At 57.4% G+C, this 17,794-nt stretch overlaps 1 protein-coding gene across 5 annotated transcripts in view; it reads left to right on the top strand.

Moving 5' to 3' along the window:
• The window catches only part of BRD4 (bromodomain containing 4), an 81,814-nt gene that overhangs the window by 62,343 nt on the left and 1,677 nt on the right, over positions 1–17,794 (top strand). For 3 of the 5 annotated variants that reach the window (XM_057538229.1, XM_057538235.1, XM_057538249.1), the window contains exons 8-18: positions 133–342; positions 1,082–1,281; positions 1,627–1,922; positions 3,028–3,138; positions 12,313–12,365; positions 12,500–12,863; positions 13,501–14,094; positions 16,200–16,574; positions 16,708–16,838; positions 16,983–17,188; positions 17,271–17,508. In XM_057538229.1, the coding sequence (XP_057394212.1) occupies positions 133–342; positions 1,082–1,281; positions 1,627–1,922; positions 3,028–3,138; positions 12,313–12,365; positions 12,500–12,863; positions 13,501–14,094; positions 16,200–16,574; positions 16,708–16,838; positions 16,983–17,188; positions 17,271–17,508 (2,778 nt within the window). Of the gene's footprint in view, positions 1–132; positions 343–1,081; positions 1,282–1,626; positions 1,923–3,027; positions 3,139–7,617; positions 9,911–12,312; positions 12,366–12,499; positions 12,864–13,500; positions 14,095–16,199; positions 16,575–16,707; positions 16,839–16,982; positions 17,189–17,270; positions 17,509–17,794 lie in introns of those variants that run through there. The other 2 variants (XM_057538244.1, XM_057538253.1) reach the window with 2 other exon arrangements.

Below are 17,794 nucleotides of genomic sequence, written 5' to 3'. Positions count from 1 at the left end.
TCAGCTCTCTTTGCTTCCTGTTGAGTCACCCCCAGCAGCCAGGGATAGTGTGACGCTGGGCCACAGTCCAGGCGCCCCCAGGGCACCCAGCAGCCCTCACGGGTACAGCTTCCCCCTACCCCTCACCTCCAGGATGTGTTCGAGATGCGCTTTGCCAAGATGCCGGATGAGCCCGAGGAGCCTGTGGTGGCTGTGTCCTCCCCAGCGGTACCACCGCCCACCAAGGTTGTGGCCCCGCCCTCATCCAGTGACAGCAGCAGCGATAGCTCCTCAGACAGTGACAGCTCCACTGATGACTCCGAGGAGGAGCGAGCCCAACGACTGGCCGAGCTCCAGGAGCAGGTGAGGACACAGGCAGCCCCATTTTCAAACCAAACCCCCCCGCCACCCCCCTACCTCCCCCCCCAGCATGAGTTCCAGCATGAGCAGAATTCCCACTGGTCCCCTCGTGCCAGGTCAGGTGCATATTGTTCATACTTATATGTACACTGTGGGTATGGAGATGGGGTGACGTGGCCGTTCCCTGGGCAGAGGTGAGGCTTTTGGAGCCTTCTGGTATCTGGAAGGAGGAGGCCGAGCCAGCGTGTCCGTCTCTCCTGGGGCTTCCTGGATTCTCCTCTCTCTACCAGCTGGCCATTAGGCCTTTAGCGCCCACATGTGTCTATGCGCTCCTTTTTTTAAAAAAAATATTTATTTGGCTACGCTGGGTCTAGTTGCCGAGTGCGGGTTCTTCGTTGCGGCATGCGGGCTCTTTTAGTTGCCGCATGCGGGCTCTAGTTCCCTGACCAGGGAATGAACCTGGGCTCCCTGCATTGGGAGCGCGGAGTCTTAACCACTGGACCACCAGGGAAGTCCCTGTCTATGCGCTCTTGCCCAGCCTCTTTAGGGACCCTCTTCTTGGAACCAGCATGGTCATGGGGCTTGAGTGACTCCTCTGACAAGGAGGACACTGGGCCACCCTGGGAGTTAAGGGTCTGGGTGGGCATGGGCACTTTGGATATCTAGTGAGACGGCAGGTCATGGAGCTGAGGGCCAGAGACCAGGGTGACGGGAGTGTGTGTCTTGCTTGTCTGCTCCACAGCTCAAAGCCGTGCACGAGCAGCTTGCAGCCCTTTCACAGCCCCAGCAGAACAAACCAAAGAAAAAGGAGAAAGACAAAAAGGAAAAGAAAAAAGAAAAGCACAAAAAGAAAGAGGAAGTGGAGGAGAATAAGAAAAGCAAAGCCAAGGAACTTCCTCCCAAAAAGACAAAGAAAAATAATACCAGTAACAACAACACAAGGTCTGTGGGTCACCCCTACCCCCACCAGTGCCCCTAGTCCAGATGGGGACAGTGGGGAGGGAGGCTGCCTCTCTGCTCTTTTTTCTGGGATGGGCCTTTGAGGCAGGGAGGATAGCAGGTAGCATGGTGCAGGCGGCAAGACAAACCACAGCAGCCCCCCAGTTCACCATTTGTGGTCTCAACTGCAGCCACGTGCCCCCAGGAAGGCGCTGCCAGCGCCCCCTGTTTCCTGTGAAGACCACTGGGTGGGGGTGTGGAAGCCTCCCCAGGCCCTAAATGGAGGGATATGCAACCACCTTCCCCCAGGGACCCATTTTTAATGGTGTCTGCATCACCCCTTCGTAGCAAGAAGGAGCCAGCACCCATGAAGAGCAAGCCCCCTCCCACATATGAGTCGGAGGAAGAAGACAAGTGCAAGCCCATGTCATATGAAGAGAAGCGGCAGCTTAGCCTGGACATCAACAAGCTTCCTGGTGAGAAGCTGGGCCGCGTGGTGCACATCATTCAGTCGCGGGAGCCCTCACTCAAGAACTCCAACCCCGACGAGATCGAGATTGACTTCGAGACCCTGAAGCCATCCACCCTGCGTGAACTGGAGCGCTATGTCACCTCCTGTTTGCGGAAGAAAAGGAAACCTCAAGGTGCCCTTGGGCACCCTGGGGCGGTGGTGGGGGTGTTCCCAGTCCTGGGTGAGGGAGAGGGCTGGGCAGATGGGCCAGGCTGCTATCCTTGCACCTCTAGTAGTGAGGCCCCTGTTGGCACCTTCAGGTAACTTTGCCTTCCAGTCTCGGCCCTCGTTCTCTGCAGGCTTGCTTTCTTTCCGATTATAAAATCTGCGTTCTTGACATAGAAACCTCTGAAGGGTTGTGACATCAGACTCAGCCCTAGGCTTATTGGTGCCTTTGTTGATCTCTCTGGCTGCTGGCCATCTGGGATCCATCTGCACCTAGGTGTCCTAAGCCTTGCTCTGAGCAGCAGCAGCTTTCGTCCTTAGCTTCCTGCCTCTGAGTCTTCCCTAGAAGCCACCCCCCTACGTCTTTGGGGTCTCTGGGCATGGGGGGCGTGGCTAGGAGGAAAGGCATTAGGTTGGCACTGTGCCTGCCTGCTTTCTTCTCTAGCTTGGTGTGGACCCCCCACCCCCACCCCCCAGGTCTTCCAGGCAGCTCTTTTGTGTTATCAGTGCCTTGTCTTGGCTTACAGCTTTTGCGTTAGAACCAGTAGGACTTAGGATCCACATCAGGGCTTTGCACACAGCCTTCATTCCAGCCCGGACTGACTCCTGGGGTCCTTGGCACACACACACCCCCCTTCCTCCGCCCAGGGTGCCACACAGTGACACTCGCCTCAGTCTGCACACTGAGGTGCTGGGAGATCCCTTGGGGCTCTTTCCTTATCTTGTTTTGTCTTTGACTGTCACGTCCCCTTTAGGTCCTCTTTACCCACTGTCAGAAAAGTAGCTGAGGGGGCATAATCCCGGCAGTTCCTTGTGTTAGAGAATTCTCTCCTGCCCTGGTCTCTTAATCCTTGATGAACCCTGCAAAAGGGTATTTTGAGAGATTGGAGGGGCCTTGAAAGTCCAGTGTAAGCCAAGTGTTTGGCTGGCATGCATGGTAGGCTAGCTGCTTACCGTTGGGAAATGTGGGTCTGGCCGGGGTTCGGAAGGATTGCAGCTGGCCATTAGGAGCAGCCCTCTGGCTCGTGGGACTCAGGGCCCTGCCTGACTCTGTCCCTGTTGCTTTATTGCAGCTGAGAAAGTTGATGTGATTGCTGGCTCCTCCAAGATGAAGGGCTTCTCATCCTCAGAGTCGGAGAGCACCAGCGAGTCCAGCTCCTCTGACAGCGAAGACTCTGAAACAGGTTAGGTGTCTAACTTAGAGCCCTGTTGGAATCCTGCCTGTGCTCTGTCCTGTGTCCAGGCTACCAGAGACCAGAGATGGCAGTCATAAGAACTTGCTGGGCCCTCCCATCTCTCCATCTACCTGGTCACCATGTTAATCTCTAACTGTGGGGGGTGCTTAGCCCTGCACCTGCCCCCACACTACCCTCGACCTGGGCTGGGGCAGGGAAGACAGGTAGCCAGGGGTGTTGACACTGCAGAGACCTGGGAAAGAAGGGGTGGGGGCAGATGATGGAATTGATCTTAGCGTGACCCTGCCCAGCCTCACAGTCTTCCGTGTGTCACAGCTGCATGCAACACAGCCCTTTCAGGTGATGTGCTTTGGCAGGTGTGGAGCAGCCTGCTTTTGGCCCTGCTGTTCCTGGGGCTTAGGGCACTGCCATCCTCCCCAGAGTGTGCTCACTGCTGCATTGGCTACTCCTAACTGCACGCACTTGGACATGCGTGTCGTGTACCTCTAACAGTTCCTTCTCTCCATGCTCCATGGGCGTGCACGTGTATCCACTGGTGCGCCTGAACAGCAGCTTTGACACGGGAGGTGGGGGCAGGTGGAGATGCTGAGAGCTGTGCTGGTGGTGGGGAAGGGGACCTTTCCTCCAGATACAAGCTCTCCTGGTTATTCTCAGGGGAGCAGTTGCTCAGACTGGCCCAGAGGAGAGGCTAGGGAAGAAGCCTGGTGACTAGCCTGTTCTGTGAGGTGGAGCTGGCCTTCTCTGGGTGAGCAGAGTTGTCCCTGGGCAGGTCTAACTCTGTCAGCTGAGCAGACAGTCTGTGGACCACCCGTGAGCCTGCCCTGGGACCCTGGGCGTGCCCCTCCAGGCAGGCTGCAATGTGCACATCCACAGTGGGAAACGTGTGTTTGGGCAACGAAGACTCCTGGCATATTCTTTCATGTACCTATTTTATCCCTGATATTTTTTCTAACTGGAAATAAACGATAAGCTCCACTTTGTTCACATAAATAATGTGACCTGGTCGTGCCAAGGAAGTTTGAGGATCATTTGCAGCAGTTGGAAAGACTGAAGCTGCTCTGAGGTGTGTGGGTCCACAGGTCCTCCTGTGGGCTCAGCCTGCCTCTGTCCAGGGAAGCTGGGGACAAGGGGGCCTCTGGGTCTTGTCACTGCTCCTCTTCCCTTCTACAGTAAGGACATCAGGTTTCCAAAGTGTTGGGGGAGGGCTCTGGACTACCTCATTTTCAGTGGGCCAAAGTGACATGAAAGTCATTAAGTATATTCTGTATTTATTGAGCTCCTTTTGTATGCAAAGATTGCTGTGAGTAGTTTGCTGGCTGCCTCTTTTCTCCATCCTTTACCTTTTTCTTTCTTCCTAACCAGCTCATCCTTCCATTGCTTTTTTAAATCTGTCTGCCAGCAGGGGGCACCGCATCTGGTGCTTGCTCAGGCAGAGCTGGCCCCAGGCCAGGGCCCAGCGCCCTTAGCAGGGTGAATGGCCATATTCTTGGGCCCAATTAGCATTCCTGGTGGCTGCTGACTTCTCACTTTCAGTGCCAGCCAAGCCTCAGGTTTGTCTTTCCCTCTGGGGTTTTGTACCTCCTGCATTTTCCAGCAGGCTGCTTCTACTAGGGGTTTCATAGCGTTTTCTCCTAAGGATCTGAACAACCAAAGAATACCCCAGAGGTTGAAATTGGCAGCGGACCAGATAGCTAAAACAGCATGGTTTGGCCCCACCCACTGTGGCACCTTAGGGGACCATGACCATCACACCTGATGTCCCCATTGCGAATCTGTGACTGTGGCCTTTGTCCCTGACTCCTGAGCGCCCTACAGCCCGCCTGCTGCCGCCTGCTGTGGAGTGACCATGACAGCATTTCTAGCAGCTCCCTGCTGCTGCCGAGATTTTTTTTTTCCCCTCCACATTTTTCCCCTTTTTAAAGACGCTGGAAGGATTGTGCAACAAGTAATCTGAGAGTCCTGGGAACAGCTGTCCTGGCAGGAAGGAGGGTGAGATTTACAGTCTCAGAGCCGCCAGCCTGCAGGCTCCCAGGCTCCGGCAGTCCAGCCCTGGCGGCTCCCTCAGCTGCCTCCAGCTCCTTCCTCTTCCCAGGCACCCTCCCCACCTTGGGTTTTACGAGCGTCTCTTTTGTCTTCGTGGTCCTGACTTTTCCTTTGCCTTCTGTGTGCACTGGAGAGCTCTGTCGGAGGCCAGCTGAGAGCTTTTACTCTTGGGAGGGACCCACCCTGTGTAGGTTTGTGCCCTGCAGCTCAGATGCTACAGGTTCCAAAGTGGGAGCCTGTGCCCTGGCACCACTGAATGTGGCCATCTGCCACCCCCATCCTGCACAGGAACCTGCACTTGCTCTCCGGGCAGCTCCTCCAGTAGCCGCTCGTGCTGGGTCCATGGAGATGGGTAGATGTCTCTGACCAGTTACAGGTGGTTCTGCCTTGCGGGGGATGGGGCCTGGTGGGGGCATTGAAGGTATTTCTCTTGGTCTTTGGGGTCTTAATTGTTTTGCCCTTCTTGTTCTTGTGTTTCCATTTGGATTAATGCCGAAATTCCTAAGGGCCTATATTTGTCAGTTCTGCCGACACAGCCCTGAGACATGAATCACCAAAAGAAATTGAACAGAGGCACTAAGTTGGGACTAGGGCAGTGGTACGTGGACTCCTCTCTGGCCACTGTCCATAGACAAGGATGCTGCTAGCTGCTCAGGACATGGGGCTGGTCCTTGGGGCAAGGCCGCTTCAGGGAGGCAGTGCATCCACAGACTGGGGCAGAGGGGGTGTTCCTTTTCCAGCTCTGTCCCAGGCCACCGTGTGTTCCTCCTCATGTCCAGCAGCATGCAGCACTGCTGGCCAGTCCCACCACATCTTTTGAACCCAGCTGTTACTTGAGTCGTGGTCTTCCACTGAGCTTTGATTCTGGTTAAACTCTGAATCTGCTTGAGGGACAGAAGGCAGTGGTACAAGTGCCACCCTCCCACTGCCCCTGAGCCATCTGAAGCTTTCACCCCATCACATTGCTGATGTCTGGCTCTTCCCAAATGCCACCCACAGATCTTTATGGGTGGGGCGGCCACACAGTTCCTGTCCCTCTCAGGAGCACCCCTGGCCTGGGCTGGGACAGGAGTTCAGGGAATTCTCTTGGACTTGGTTTTGGTCTTTTTGTTGCAGAGGGAGCACACTCCAGCTATTTTAGTCTCCTGGTTTCCTTTTCCCAGGATCGGAGCATGTGGGTGTTTCTTAATAGCTCCAGGGGGAAAAGGAATGCTTGATGTTTTGGAAAGATTTGAGCTGGAAAGTGCAGACAGAGGCCATGGGGCATTCTTCCCAGACAACCAGCCTCAGCTTCCGACCCCCTGGGGTCTTGGAAGGACTCAGTTCCAGTCCCATCTTGGGGCCTGCTGCTGCCCGCTCCAAGGGTGTGACGCACGCTCTTGGGGAGGGGGTAAGTCCCCTGGTGTGGGTGGGTGGGGGTAGGAAGAGATCTGGAGGACGGGGCTATAGCCAGTCTGCCTGCACTGCCAGGTGACCCTCACACTCCCACACACGCGCAGGGACGGATTTTAGGGCTTCATGGGCGAGGGTGAGCCTTGTGGAATGTGCCTTAAATGGGAGACCGGCCGGTGGGCGGGTTTTTCCCACATGCGCACTTGGGGACCATGGGAGTGCAGTGTTGGTTGCATCTGTGACTCTAACAGAAGCATCTGCTCTGCTATATGGGTGGGAACGAGCCCCACACCCCCTCCCCGGTCAAGGGGAGCTGCATTCGATGCCTGGGAAAAAGAAAGGACACTTTCTTCCTCAACCTGTTTTTATTTTTTGTTTGTTCTCCTCCTCAACAGTGTATGTAACTGGCTCCTCTTTTTATAATTTTTTTTGGTTTGTTTCTTGCGGTTTATAGGAATGCAGAGGTGAGGCTGTTAGCTAGAGGTCCTGCACTCCAGATCTCCTTTCTTAGGGGCTTTTCCTACCTCCACCCAAGCCCTGAGGATGGGTCAGCATCACCTCCTTGAGATAGACAGGTGCAGAAAAGCAGACCCTGGAGGATAAGATCAGAATCAGTGGGCGCCTAATGTGCATGGCACACCAGGCTGGTCTTCAGAAGTGATGGCACGGGGGACAGGCAGGGTGGCCTCTCAGATGCAAAGACCAGTAAAGGGAACACCAGCATGCACTCGGCGCATATGGAACTTGTTACTGGAAGCAGTTCTGTCTAGAAGCATAAACAGGCTCAGGCGGTTCTGGAGACATCCATGCGTGCCAGATCCGAGGCCCTTCTAAGGGAAAGGTGGGTCTGTCCCCACCTGCAGCTGGCCAGGCAGGGGGTGGAACTCCTAGTCTGCGGCGCTATTCTCTCGTGCCCTGACAGCAAGCAGGGCACAGGAGGCTGGCTTGGTCTGCGGTTCTTCTGTTCTTATGACTTGAACGGTACATTCCACACCATTTCTCTCACACTGGTTTCTCTCTCCCTCTATGTAGGTCCTGCCTAATCATTGGACACGGACTCTTAATAAAACGGTCTTCAGTTCCAGATTCCTTCCCAGCAAGCTATAGCTTAAGTCCATTTTCTTCCGTGAAAGGGACAGGACTCCATCAAGTTATGGAATTCCTCAGAGCCCTGGGCCTGTCCCCTAGGGTGGATTAGTCATGTCCAGCAGCTCACGCCTAGTCCCGCCTCCGGGAAGGCTGCGTGCCTGGCTGCCCGCCCGGGCCTCCTGTGTAAAGACTGCCTGGCTGTCCTGCCCCGCCTCCCTGGTCGTCTGGGGGCCTCTGGGTGGGTGGCATCTCCCAGAGCGTGACGACAGTCCCCCCCTGCACACGCATACATGTGGTGCTGCTCCGTGTGCAAGGCCCCAACACAAATATGTTTTCTCTCCTCATCCCTCCCTCTTTTGGGGACTCTGGATCCTAACTGCTTCCCTCCTGGGTCTTGCAATGACATTAGCCCAGGGAAGATCTCATTCACCCTAAGGAAGAACACTAACATCTAGAGCTTCCCCAAGTGAGGAATGGGGCTTTAGAGGTGAGGCCAGCTGGGCCCAAAGGCTCACTGGGGCTGTCCCTCAGCATGCCTTCTCTCTGGTGACCTATAAGGCTCCATTAGCCAGAGGCTGTCACCAGCCACAGCTGATTCACAGCCCCCTGGAGTCCTCCTGTTTTCATTGTTCCCACTGTTTCTGTTGGGCATTTTCCCAACTTCTTTGGCCTCTTCTCCTAAAGTCACACAGGGAAAGTAATTCCTAAGCTGCCTCCCCATCCCTCCCTTCCCAGGTACCTAGAAGTAGGCTGCAGGAGCTGCCAGGCAGGCCATTAGTGAGGGGCGTCTGGGGAGGAGTTGCCATGCAGCCAGTTGACTTGGCTCCTCTAGCCCATCATCCTTTCCTTTGGTGGGGGTTGGGATCTGGGCTAGTGGCAAGAAAGGGTTCTTGAAACCCAGAGCACTGGACCAGTCAATTGTGAGGGCATCAGAGCCTCCGGGCCCTGTTCCATGCACATGCAAGTAGTCTCCTAGTCTTCAGTTCCCTAGAATAATGACAGCTGCTGGGGATGGGGCAGGTCAGGGTGGCCACATAATCCAAGCCCTCTGAGAGGCACTGAATAGGCTTTTTTTTGTTCTAAAAATAAATGTCGGCCCTTTTTTGGTCATGAATCCAGCATCTCAACAGAAAACTGCCTGACGTGAAAAGTTCCCTAAGGAATAGCATCTGCATTTCAGAGAGCTTTTTTTGTTTTATATATAGTTTGTGTGTACTTCAAGGCCTAACCATCTCCTGGCATCTTGGAGTCTGCCTTCTGCTGGAGCTGGAAGCAGGCTTGAGAAGGTGCAGTTGGCCACCGCCTGTGTGGAAACCCTGGCACCCCTCCCCAGCTCCTTGGGGCCTTGGGCCCAAGCAGCTCTAACTGCCCCAGACTGGCCTTGGCCTTGGGTTCCAGGTTCAGCCTCCCCAGAGCCTCCAGGGCCCTGCAGTGATACTTGGGAGTTCCTAGGCTGCTCCCTGATCCTGTAGCCGCTCAGCTTCCAGTCAAGCTCATTTGCCAAACAGACTGTTTTGAGCTGCCCTTTGGGCCGGTTCCTGATGTGTTCCCAGTACAACTCAGCCTGGCTAGGGTCAGGGAGCTTCATGCCTGGAGATTCCCACAGGACAGTTGGGAAGCCGCTGGCATTGTCTTTCTGGGAAGATTCTGCTGTCTTAGAACAAAAGGCAGGCTAGATTCCCACAGCGTCAGCCTGTGTGCCTCCCCGCCCTCCTTCCCACTCGTGTGCACATGGACTGTAGCCACGGGCCAGCTCTCCTGCGTGGTCCTTGCACCCTCGCTGTCCAGGGATTCCGTCCTTCTTGCCCATGGGGCTTCCGTCTGACAGAGAACCTGATCTTTAGATTCAAGCTGTCACCTATGCCCAGTGCCCCAGGAACAGAGCAGAGAGAGCAGAAGCCCACTCACTCCTTGTCGGCAGCCTCCAGCATGCGGACAGTGGGAGGTGCCATCCGGGCCTGAGGAGTCGCTGTAGGAGGGGTGGGAGGCCTGGGCATCTGCTGGTGCTAAGGCTCCCAGCCGGTTCAATTGAGGGGCTATGCACCTCTGCCCTTACCTTCTATCCTGTCTCCTTCCCTTGAGTTGTGGGGGAGTGGGGAGGAATCAGTGTTTTAATCAGATTTTACAAAAACGTTTTAATTCTTTGTACAATTACCATCCTATGTAAAGATGAAACTTGTGTTGAGTTCAAGATTTTTATGGAATAAAGATCACACAGTACTTGAGGCCATCTTCATGTAACCCTTTCTAGAGAGTTTTGTGTGGGGGTGTCTTGGGGCTGGTGTGTTGTGAAGTTGTGCACTTCCTGTCTTGTCTTCCTACCAGTAACTCCAACATGAGGCTCAGGACACGTGAGCCAGATGTGGCTGTCCCAAACAGGCTCCAGCGCCCCTTGGTCCCCACTGCTGGCCCCTTTAGTCCTCTGGTCCTGGTGGTCTGCTGCACACCTCCCACCTTCTCTCCCACTCTAGACCTGCTCCTCCCAGCACTTCTGTGGAGCCCTGGGATGGTACTCCCAGTGACCTTTCTAAGGCAGCTGAAAGCCACTCCCTGGATCCTTAAGGGCCCCATTGCACTTTTTCCCCTCTAGTTCCCAGGTGGGCCTCTCTGCTCATGGCTGCGGGGAGATGGTGAGGGTTCAGAGCCACTGTCCCTCTTTTGTGATGGAAAAAAGTGTTTCCCCCCCAAGGCCATGAGATGACAGGCCACCCCTACCCTGCCCAGCCTTCTCCCCATGACACAGTGGCTTCTCCTGGTCAGACTTGACCCATTGGTCCCCTCCCTCCAAAGGCATGCCAGCCTGCAAGCAGCTGCCCCCAGCCTCCCTTGAGCTGCAGTTTCTGTTACTGGAATCCATGCTGGGAGAGGAGCCCAGCCTGGAGGAATACCCCGGCCTCTTTCTCCCACTCCCTTGGGTCAGCAGCCTCTGTGTACCGTGCTTTATCCCTGTGTGTGTAGGGTCCGCTTGGTCCTGGGCCTCCAGCCTCTCCTCCTCCATCCTGCGGCTGCCAGATACCCTGTGGCCTGATCCTGCAAATCACCCAGATGGCTCCCTTTTGTATGTGTGACCCTCAAGAGTGTCCTCACCAGCTTTTGTATGTGACCCAAAGAGTCCTGAGCCCTGTATCCTGGCATCTCGTGTCTGGGTTTGGGGCTGGGCCTACAGTTCCTGTGTCCCAGGTGTCCCTAGTCGCTGCCATTTGTATGAGACATGTCTGTAACTGCTGAGTTTTGTGTCACTGTCTTATCACTTGCATGGAATGGTGAGCTCTTGCAGGGCACAAAGTCCCTTCTCATCCCTTTTGGTGACACATCGCACCAAGGCTGTGCACCTCACAGAAGTTTAGCACGGCCCTCCATGAAGCAGCTACCAGTGGAGCTAGCCCCGCTTTGGGCAAAAGCATGTGTCCTCCAACACCAGCAGCAAGAGCCAGCACCCTGGCAAGGAGCTCAGGAGATGCCAGGCAAAGCCATGAGGTGCCTCTCAGTGACAGGAATCCGAAAGGCACCATGGGTCCCACCTCCCACCTGGTGGTTGGTGACTTCATTTCCTAGCCCTTGAGCACTGGCTGGGCTTTCTCTCCTCTGAGGTTTACACCCAGCGGTGTTTGGCAAGGGGCATCCAGCTGGCAAAAGTTCCTTAGCATAAGCTTCTAGAGTGGGGGCAGAGGGAGTCATGCTGGCTCTTGCACACTCCTCACAGAGACAGGCACACCCCAGATTTATCCACACAGTGGTGGCAACAAGCCATTGGCTCCTGAGAAACCGGGACACATACTGCTTTCTCCCTGCAGCACATTGACTGTATCCCAACACAGGGACTTCTCTGAGGCCGGTCTCCTGAGAGGAAGGGGAGTCTGGCCAGTGGCCTCCTCCTCTGCTGGCAATGGCATTGAGTACCTCCCCCATTGGCTCCTGGGTCGTCCAGGGAGGCTGGCTGGCTGGCTTGCTTCTCTTCCTCCACGAAGTGCTCATGCTTGTCAGCACTTCCCACTTGTCAGCACTCTCCTCACCTGTCCCATGGCTCTGTGGCCAGGCCTTGGCCCGTGCTGGCACCAGTGGTCTTTCTCACCCCAACTCACGCATCTCTGTTTCCTCCGGGAGGATGGGAAGGAGCGAGCCTCAGAGGGCAATGCAGTTGGAGCCCACCGAGTTGTTACTTTTTAGCTGTGTGACCGGAGCAAGTCCCTTAACGTCTCTGAGCCTCAGACAAGATCATTACAAACACCATGCTTGTTCCAAGGCAAAGCAGGTTGGGGTGCAGATGCTCAGGTCACTGTAGAGGCCTCTGACCAGCAAATTGGAGGAGACGTTGGGCAAGGAGATTTCTCGTAGCTCAGTTCCCAGTGCATTCGGGTGTCATCTTTTAATGGAGCTGGTGGTCTGGAGCTTGGCAGGCAGCTTTTCAGGCATGGTCCCCGCTAGGAAAAAGCAACAGGCAAATGGGTAGGTGGCACCCCACATGTCTTTCCCTCCCCTGTGACCAACTTCCATCCCAGACAGAACCCAGCCTCCCTCCCTCTCACTGTCACCGGTCCTTCTCCTGAACTCATCCTCTGTTTTCTCCTTGCTCTGCGTTCAAGGCCAGCTCCCAGTCTTCTCCCCCGTAGGCTCACCACCTTCTCTTTTCCTCCACAGAGATGGCTCCGAAGTCAAAAAAGAAGGGGCACCCCGGGAGGGAGCAGAAGAAGGTATGTGGTGTCGGGGGTGTCCTTTAGCAGGTGAGCAGTGGCCACCTGCCTTTTTGGACCCTGGAGGGACCCTGTGTCTGACCCAGACGGGTTTGGCCTGCCTGACATCAGCCTGTCTGTCTGTCTGTCTGCAGCACCATCACCACCACCATCAGCAGATGCAGCAGGCCCCGACCCCCGTGCCCCAGCAGCCCCCACCGCCTCCCCAGCAGCCCCCACCGCCTCCACCTCCACAGCAGCAGCCCCCGCCCCCACCCCCTCCGCCCTCCATGCCACAGCAGGCAGCCCCTGCGATGAAGTCCTCGCCTCCGCCCTTCATCGCCACCCAGGTGCCCGTCCTGGAACCCCAACTCCCAGGCAGTGTCTTCGACCCCATTGGCCACTTCACCCAGCCCATCCTGCACCTGCCGCAGCCCGAGCTGCCCCCTCACCTGCCCCAGCCTCCCGAGCACAGCACTCCGCCTCATCTCAACCAGCACTCGGTGGTCTCTCCTCCAGGTGAGCTGCAACCACACCCGCAACAGTGTGGGGAGGTCCCCTTCCCACCCTGGTCTTACCACAGTGACAGGGCACTCAGGGCAACCTGCAGAACCCCTCTTAACCTCAGTTGTCTCTAAGGGGAGGTTAGCAGCTTCTCGGGGCCATTATGGAAATTACACGAGAGGCCCCAGAACAGGCCTTGCACAGAGAGAGAGTGCTTTGGGTACAGAAGACACTGATGCAGATCTTCTGCTGGGCCGGGCGTGGTGTGAGATGGAAAAATATGTGACCCTCCGTAGCTCCCAGTCAGGGATGGGGGTTTGGGAGGGCACACACCCTCATCCGAGAGCGGACATACCTGTGGGAATCAGGAAAGACTTGCTCTGAGACCTGAAGGGCAAGTGGAGCAGTTGGAGGGAAGGGAAGGGAGGAGAGTTGGGGGCTTGGAGCATGAGGCAGGATGATGCTGGTGAGGGGCCTGATCCTGTAGACCTCCCTGGACGCTGTCCTTATTCTGGAGTTTTTGGGAAGCCAAGGATGGTGGAGAGGTTGCCAGTTGGAGGGAGACAAGTAGGAGGTCAGGATGGAGGAGAAAGGCTGGACCGGGGGCCACGGGGTGTGTGAGCCTCACCACCCTGCTACTGTGTCCTTCCAGCTTTGCACAACGCGCTGCCTCAACAGCCATCACGGCCCAGTAACCGAGCTGCCGCCCTCCCCCCCAAGGCTGCCCGTCCCCCAGCCGTATCACCCGCCCTGGCCCAGCCTCCCCTACTCCCTCAGCCCCCCATGGCTCAGCCCCCCCAAGTGCTGCTGCAGGAGGATGAAGATCCGCCTGCCCCACCCCTCACCTCCATGCAGATGCAGCTCTATTTGCAGCAGCTGCAGAAGGTGCAGCCCCCCACACCACTACTCCCTTCCGTGAAGGTGCAGTCCCAGCCCCCGCCCCCTCTGCCCCCGCCTCCCCACCCCTCAGTGCAGCAGCAGCTACAGCAGCAGCAGCAGCCACCTCCGCCACCACCCCAGCCACAGCCGCCACCCCAGCAGCAGCACCAGCCCCCGCCACGGCCCGTGCATATGCAACCCATGCAGTTCCCCACCCATATCCAGCAACCCCCGCCGCCCCCAGGCCAGCAGCCCCCCCACCCACCCACGGGCCAGCAGCCACCCCCGCCTCAGCCCGCCAAGCCTCAACAAGTCATCCAGCATCACCCTTCGCCCCGGCACCACAAGTCAGACCCCTACTCAACTGGTAAGTGTCCCCCCACCAGCACTACCGTCCTGCCCCTGGGTTCTGGGGAGGCTGGCGCTAGGCCCAGAGTTTTGTCCTCAAGAAGCCAGATGGGTCAGTTTGTGCTGCAGGCTGAGATGGGCTCAAAGCTGAGCCTCGAAGGCTCTGGGTTGGTTGGAGAGAGGCAGCTGAAAGGGGGCGATGATACTTGATGCAGTGTTTTAATCAGGTGTCCATCTTGCTTGCAAGCCGAGATGACAGATTACGGCCCCAGTGGGCCATTTTCTTGGAACTCACAGTCAAGAGTGTTAACAGTGCATTGTGATTCCTGCTAGATGAGGAGGCCAGAAGCCCAGGGGAGGCACCTGCTCTGCCTCTGGGGATTGGGGCAGGCTTCTTGGAGGAGGTGACCAGAGGATGAGCAGGAGTTAGCTTAACAAACAGTGGGATGTGAGGTCCAGGCAGAGCCAAGAGCAGGTCTGGGCAGTGTGGTCTGTTTGGGAACCTATGGAAACAGGTGGTCTGCTTTTGGTGTCAGGAGGCCCCCCTGGCGGAGCCGGGAGGGAGAATTAGGCTGAAGCTCTCAGGTAGCTCACGACTCACCCAGGAATCATTGCTGTCTCCTGCTCCCAGTCTCCAGCCTGATCTAGGCTGCCATTTTCCAGTCAACAGCATTGGGCAGGCCATGTCCTCTTGCCTTTCCTGGGCACTTGTTTTCTAGGTGTCTCTGACCAAAATGTTTTGGCTGACCACGGTGGGGCAGTGTTTTAGTAGATGCCTCATGGTGTGGTGACACATTGACGTTCCTGGACTTGGCATGTAGACCATGCAGCCTGGCTTGGTGGTGGTGGTGGGGGGTGTCCCATGAGTGCCGCCTACAAAGTGAATAAAGCTGTTGACTTTAGGCTGTGACTGCTCCTAAACCCAGCAAAAGCTGCCAGGTGCCGAGTGGATCACTGTGTACCCTGAGTTGAGAACAGCTGGCTGTCCTCCCTGGGAAAGACTAGTGGTGGTCCCAGCAGCTCTGCAACTGTGCCTGTTTTCCACCCTCAAGCAAGGCTGGGTTTCCTTGTGGAGACCAGTAGTGAGCAGGTGATGAGACGCCTTCGGAAGAGTCAGCACTTGTGGTGGGGCAGGGCAGGTCCCCTCTGGCTATCTGTGCTTAGAGTCTCTGGGCCCGTCTCCCCCTGAGTTTCTGTGGCCTGGAATGAGTCACAGGGAGTGACGTGTGTTGGAGCATAGCTGGGGGCTTTGGGTCAAAGACCAAGTTGTTGGGAGTCCAGGGAGGTTTGGCAAGCATCCCTGGGCACCAGGCCAACTTGAAGGCACCGCCCCCTGAGCTACTGGGCTCCCCTCTAGGTGCTGCTGGATGAAGCCTCCAATAGACAAGAGATTTCTGCAAGTCATAGGCCTGAGAGCCTGCCATTGCCCAGGTCAGCCTCAGCAGGTGCTCCCAAGGGAGCCACCCAGACAGGAGGCTGTTGCAGTCGTGTGTTTGCAGATTGCTGGCAGGCCCAGGCCAAGGCTGCCTCGGTGCCCCCAGCCTTTGGTTGGATGAAGGTGGGTGGGCTGGCCCACTTTCTGCAAGAACCACGAGCCCAACACCTGTTCTGCCAGTTCCGCTGTGGTGTAGGCCAGGTCCAGGCTTCTCCCCATTGTGTGGGCCTTGCAGGTTGAGTTGTATTGGGGAGATTCCTGGGGATCTGGCCTTAGGCCCGAAACAGCTGTCCAGGCAGACCGGCCTAGCCACATGGGGACAGCCGGAAGCCCAGGCTGCCTGCCCTGTGGGGTTATTGACATCCCTTGTATTTGACCCAGGCCATACCATAGGACCACCTGGAAAGCTTTTAAAAGATACTCAAGCTCAGACCCCACCTGGGACCAGATGTATCTGCACTTCCTAAAGTTTCCTAATGGAAACTTTTTTTTCTGGCACACAGTGGTATCAAACACCAGGATTGCACTCATGGCTCCACAAAGCCTTGCTGCACACTGAGCACAGGGCCTGACGTGCAAGGGGGCTGAGCCGTTGTGGGGCTTCCCTTGGGTTGGGAGGGCCTGGCTGGGCCCAGGGCCCGCGGCCTCCATACCAGACATGCTGATAAGCTCCTTGTCCCTTCTCCTAGGTCACCTCCGTGAAGCCCCCTCCCCGCTTATGATACATTCCCCCCAGATGCCACAGTTCCAGAGTCTGACCCACCAGTCGCCACCCCAGCAAAACGTCCAGCCTAAGAAGCAGGTAAAGGGCAGGGCTGGGCCACAGTCCCCAGGGATGGGCTCAGGCCGGGGCCAGGGGCGCCCATCCACCTCACCAGCTGCCATGCCTGTGCCGTCCCAGGAGCTACGTGCAGCCTCCGTGGTCCAGCCCCAGCCCCTGGTGGTGGTGAAGGAGGAGAAGATCCACTCACCCATCATCCGCAGTGAGCCTTTCAGCCCCTCACTGCGGCCGGAACCCCCCAAGCACCCAGAGAGCATCAAGGCCCCCGTCCACCTGCCCCAGCGTGAGTGCCCTCTCCAACCCCAGCTGAGGTTGAGGCCCCCAGGCCTGCACTGGATGTGAGCTTCCTGTGGGCCGGTCAACCGTGCCCCACTGAGGTGGGTTGGGCCCAGGCCCATGGGCTATTTGTGTTTCAGGGCCTGAGATGAAGCCCGTGGATGTCGGGAGGCCTGTGATTCGGCCCCCTGAGCAGAATGCACCCCCACCGGGGGCCCCTGACAAGGACAAACAGAAACAGGAGCCGAAGACGCCAGTTGCACCCAAAAAGGTAGGAGCAGTGGACCCATGAGTGCCCCTCACCCCCACCCCAGAGAGGTGCCTTGGCAGGTGTGTCCTCAGACTTTGGGCCTCTCTGGAGGAGTCCAGATGCAGCAGGGTCCCTCACTGGCCCCCTGGTCTCTCTGCCTCGCAGGACCTAAAAATCAAGAATATGGGCTCCTGGGCTAGCCTGGTGCAGAAGCATCCCACCACCCCGTCCTCCACAGCCAAGTCATCAAGTGACAGCTTCGAGCAGTTCCGCCGGGCGGCCCGGGAGAAGGAGGAACGCGAGAAGGCCCTGAAGGCGCAGGCTGAGCACGCAGAGAAGGAGAAGGAGCGGCTCCGGCAGGAGCGCATGAGGTGGGCGCGGGCTCTGGGCAGGTTGTGGGGCTCCCAGGGCTGGCGCTCGTCCCCACGTGACACGGAGCCCTGCTCTGCTCAGGAGCCGAGAGGATGAGGATGCGCTGGAGCAGGCCCGGCGAGCCCACGAGGAGGCACGCCGGCGCCAGGAGCAGCAGCAACAGCAGCAGCGGCAGGAGCAGCAGCAGCAGCAGCAGCAGGCAGCGGCCGTAGCCGCCGCCGCCGCCCCCCAGGCCCGGAGCTCCCAGCCCCAGTCCATGCTGGACCAGCAGAGGGAGCTGGCCCGAAAGCAGGAGCAGGAGCGGAGGCGCCGGGAAGCGGTGAGCGGGGGGACTCTGGTGGGCGCTGCTGGGCGGAGAGCCACCCCCGGAGGAGTTGAGAAAGGGGACCCTGAGTCTGGAGAGGGCAGGGAGGCTCTCACTCTCCCCGAGAGGTGGGGTGCAAGCAGAGAGCCATTGGGTGGGGACTCAGGGCAGAGCTCCTCCTTGTCTGCGCCATGCTGGCCTCTGGGCCTCAGAGGTGCTCTGGCCCAGTGCAGGGGAGGTTCTGGGGTGTGGGCCCTGAGGGAATAGCTCATGCTGGAGGTCAGGGGTGAGAGTTTGGGAG

Source organism: Balaenoptera acutorostrata, chromosome 2 (genome assembly GCF_949987535.1).
Source record: "Balaenoptera acutorostrata chromosome 2, mBalAcu1.1, whole genome shotgun sequence".
NCBI classification, from domain to species: domain Eukaryota; kingdom Metazoa; phylum Chordata; class Mammalia; order Artiodactyla; family Balaenopteridae; genus Balaenoptera; species Balaenoptera acutorostrata.
Note: the sequence above shows the minus strand (reverse complement) of the source record. Positions and strands in the feature narration are given on the sequence as shown.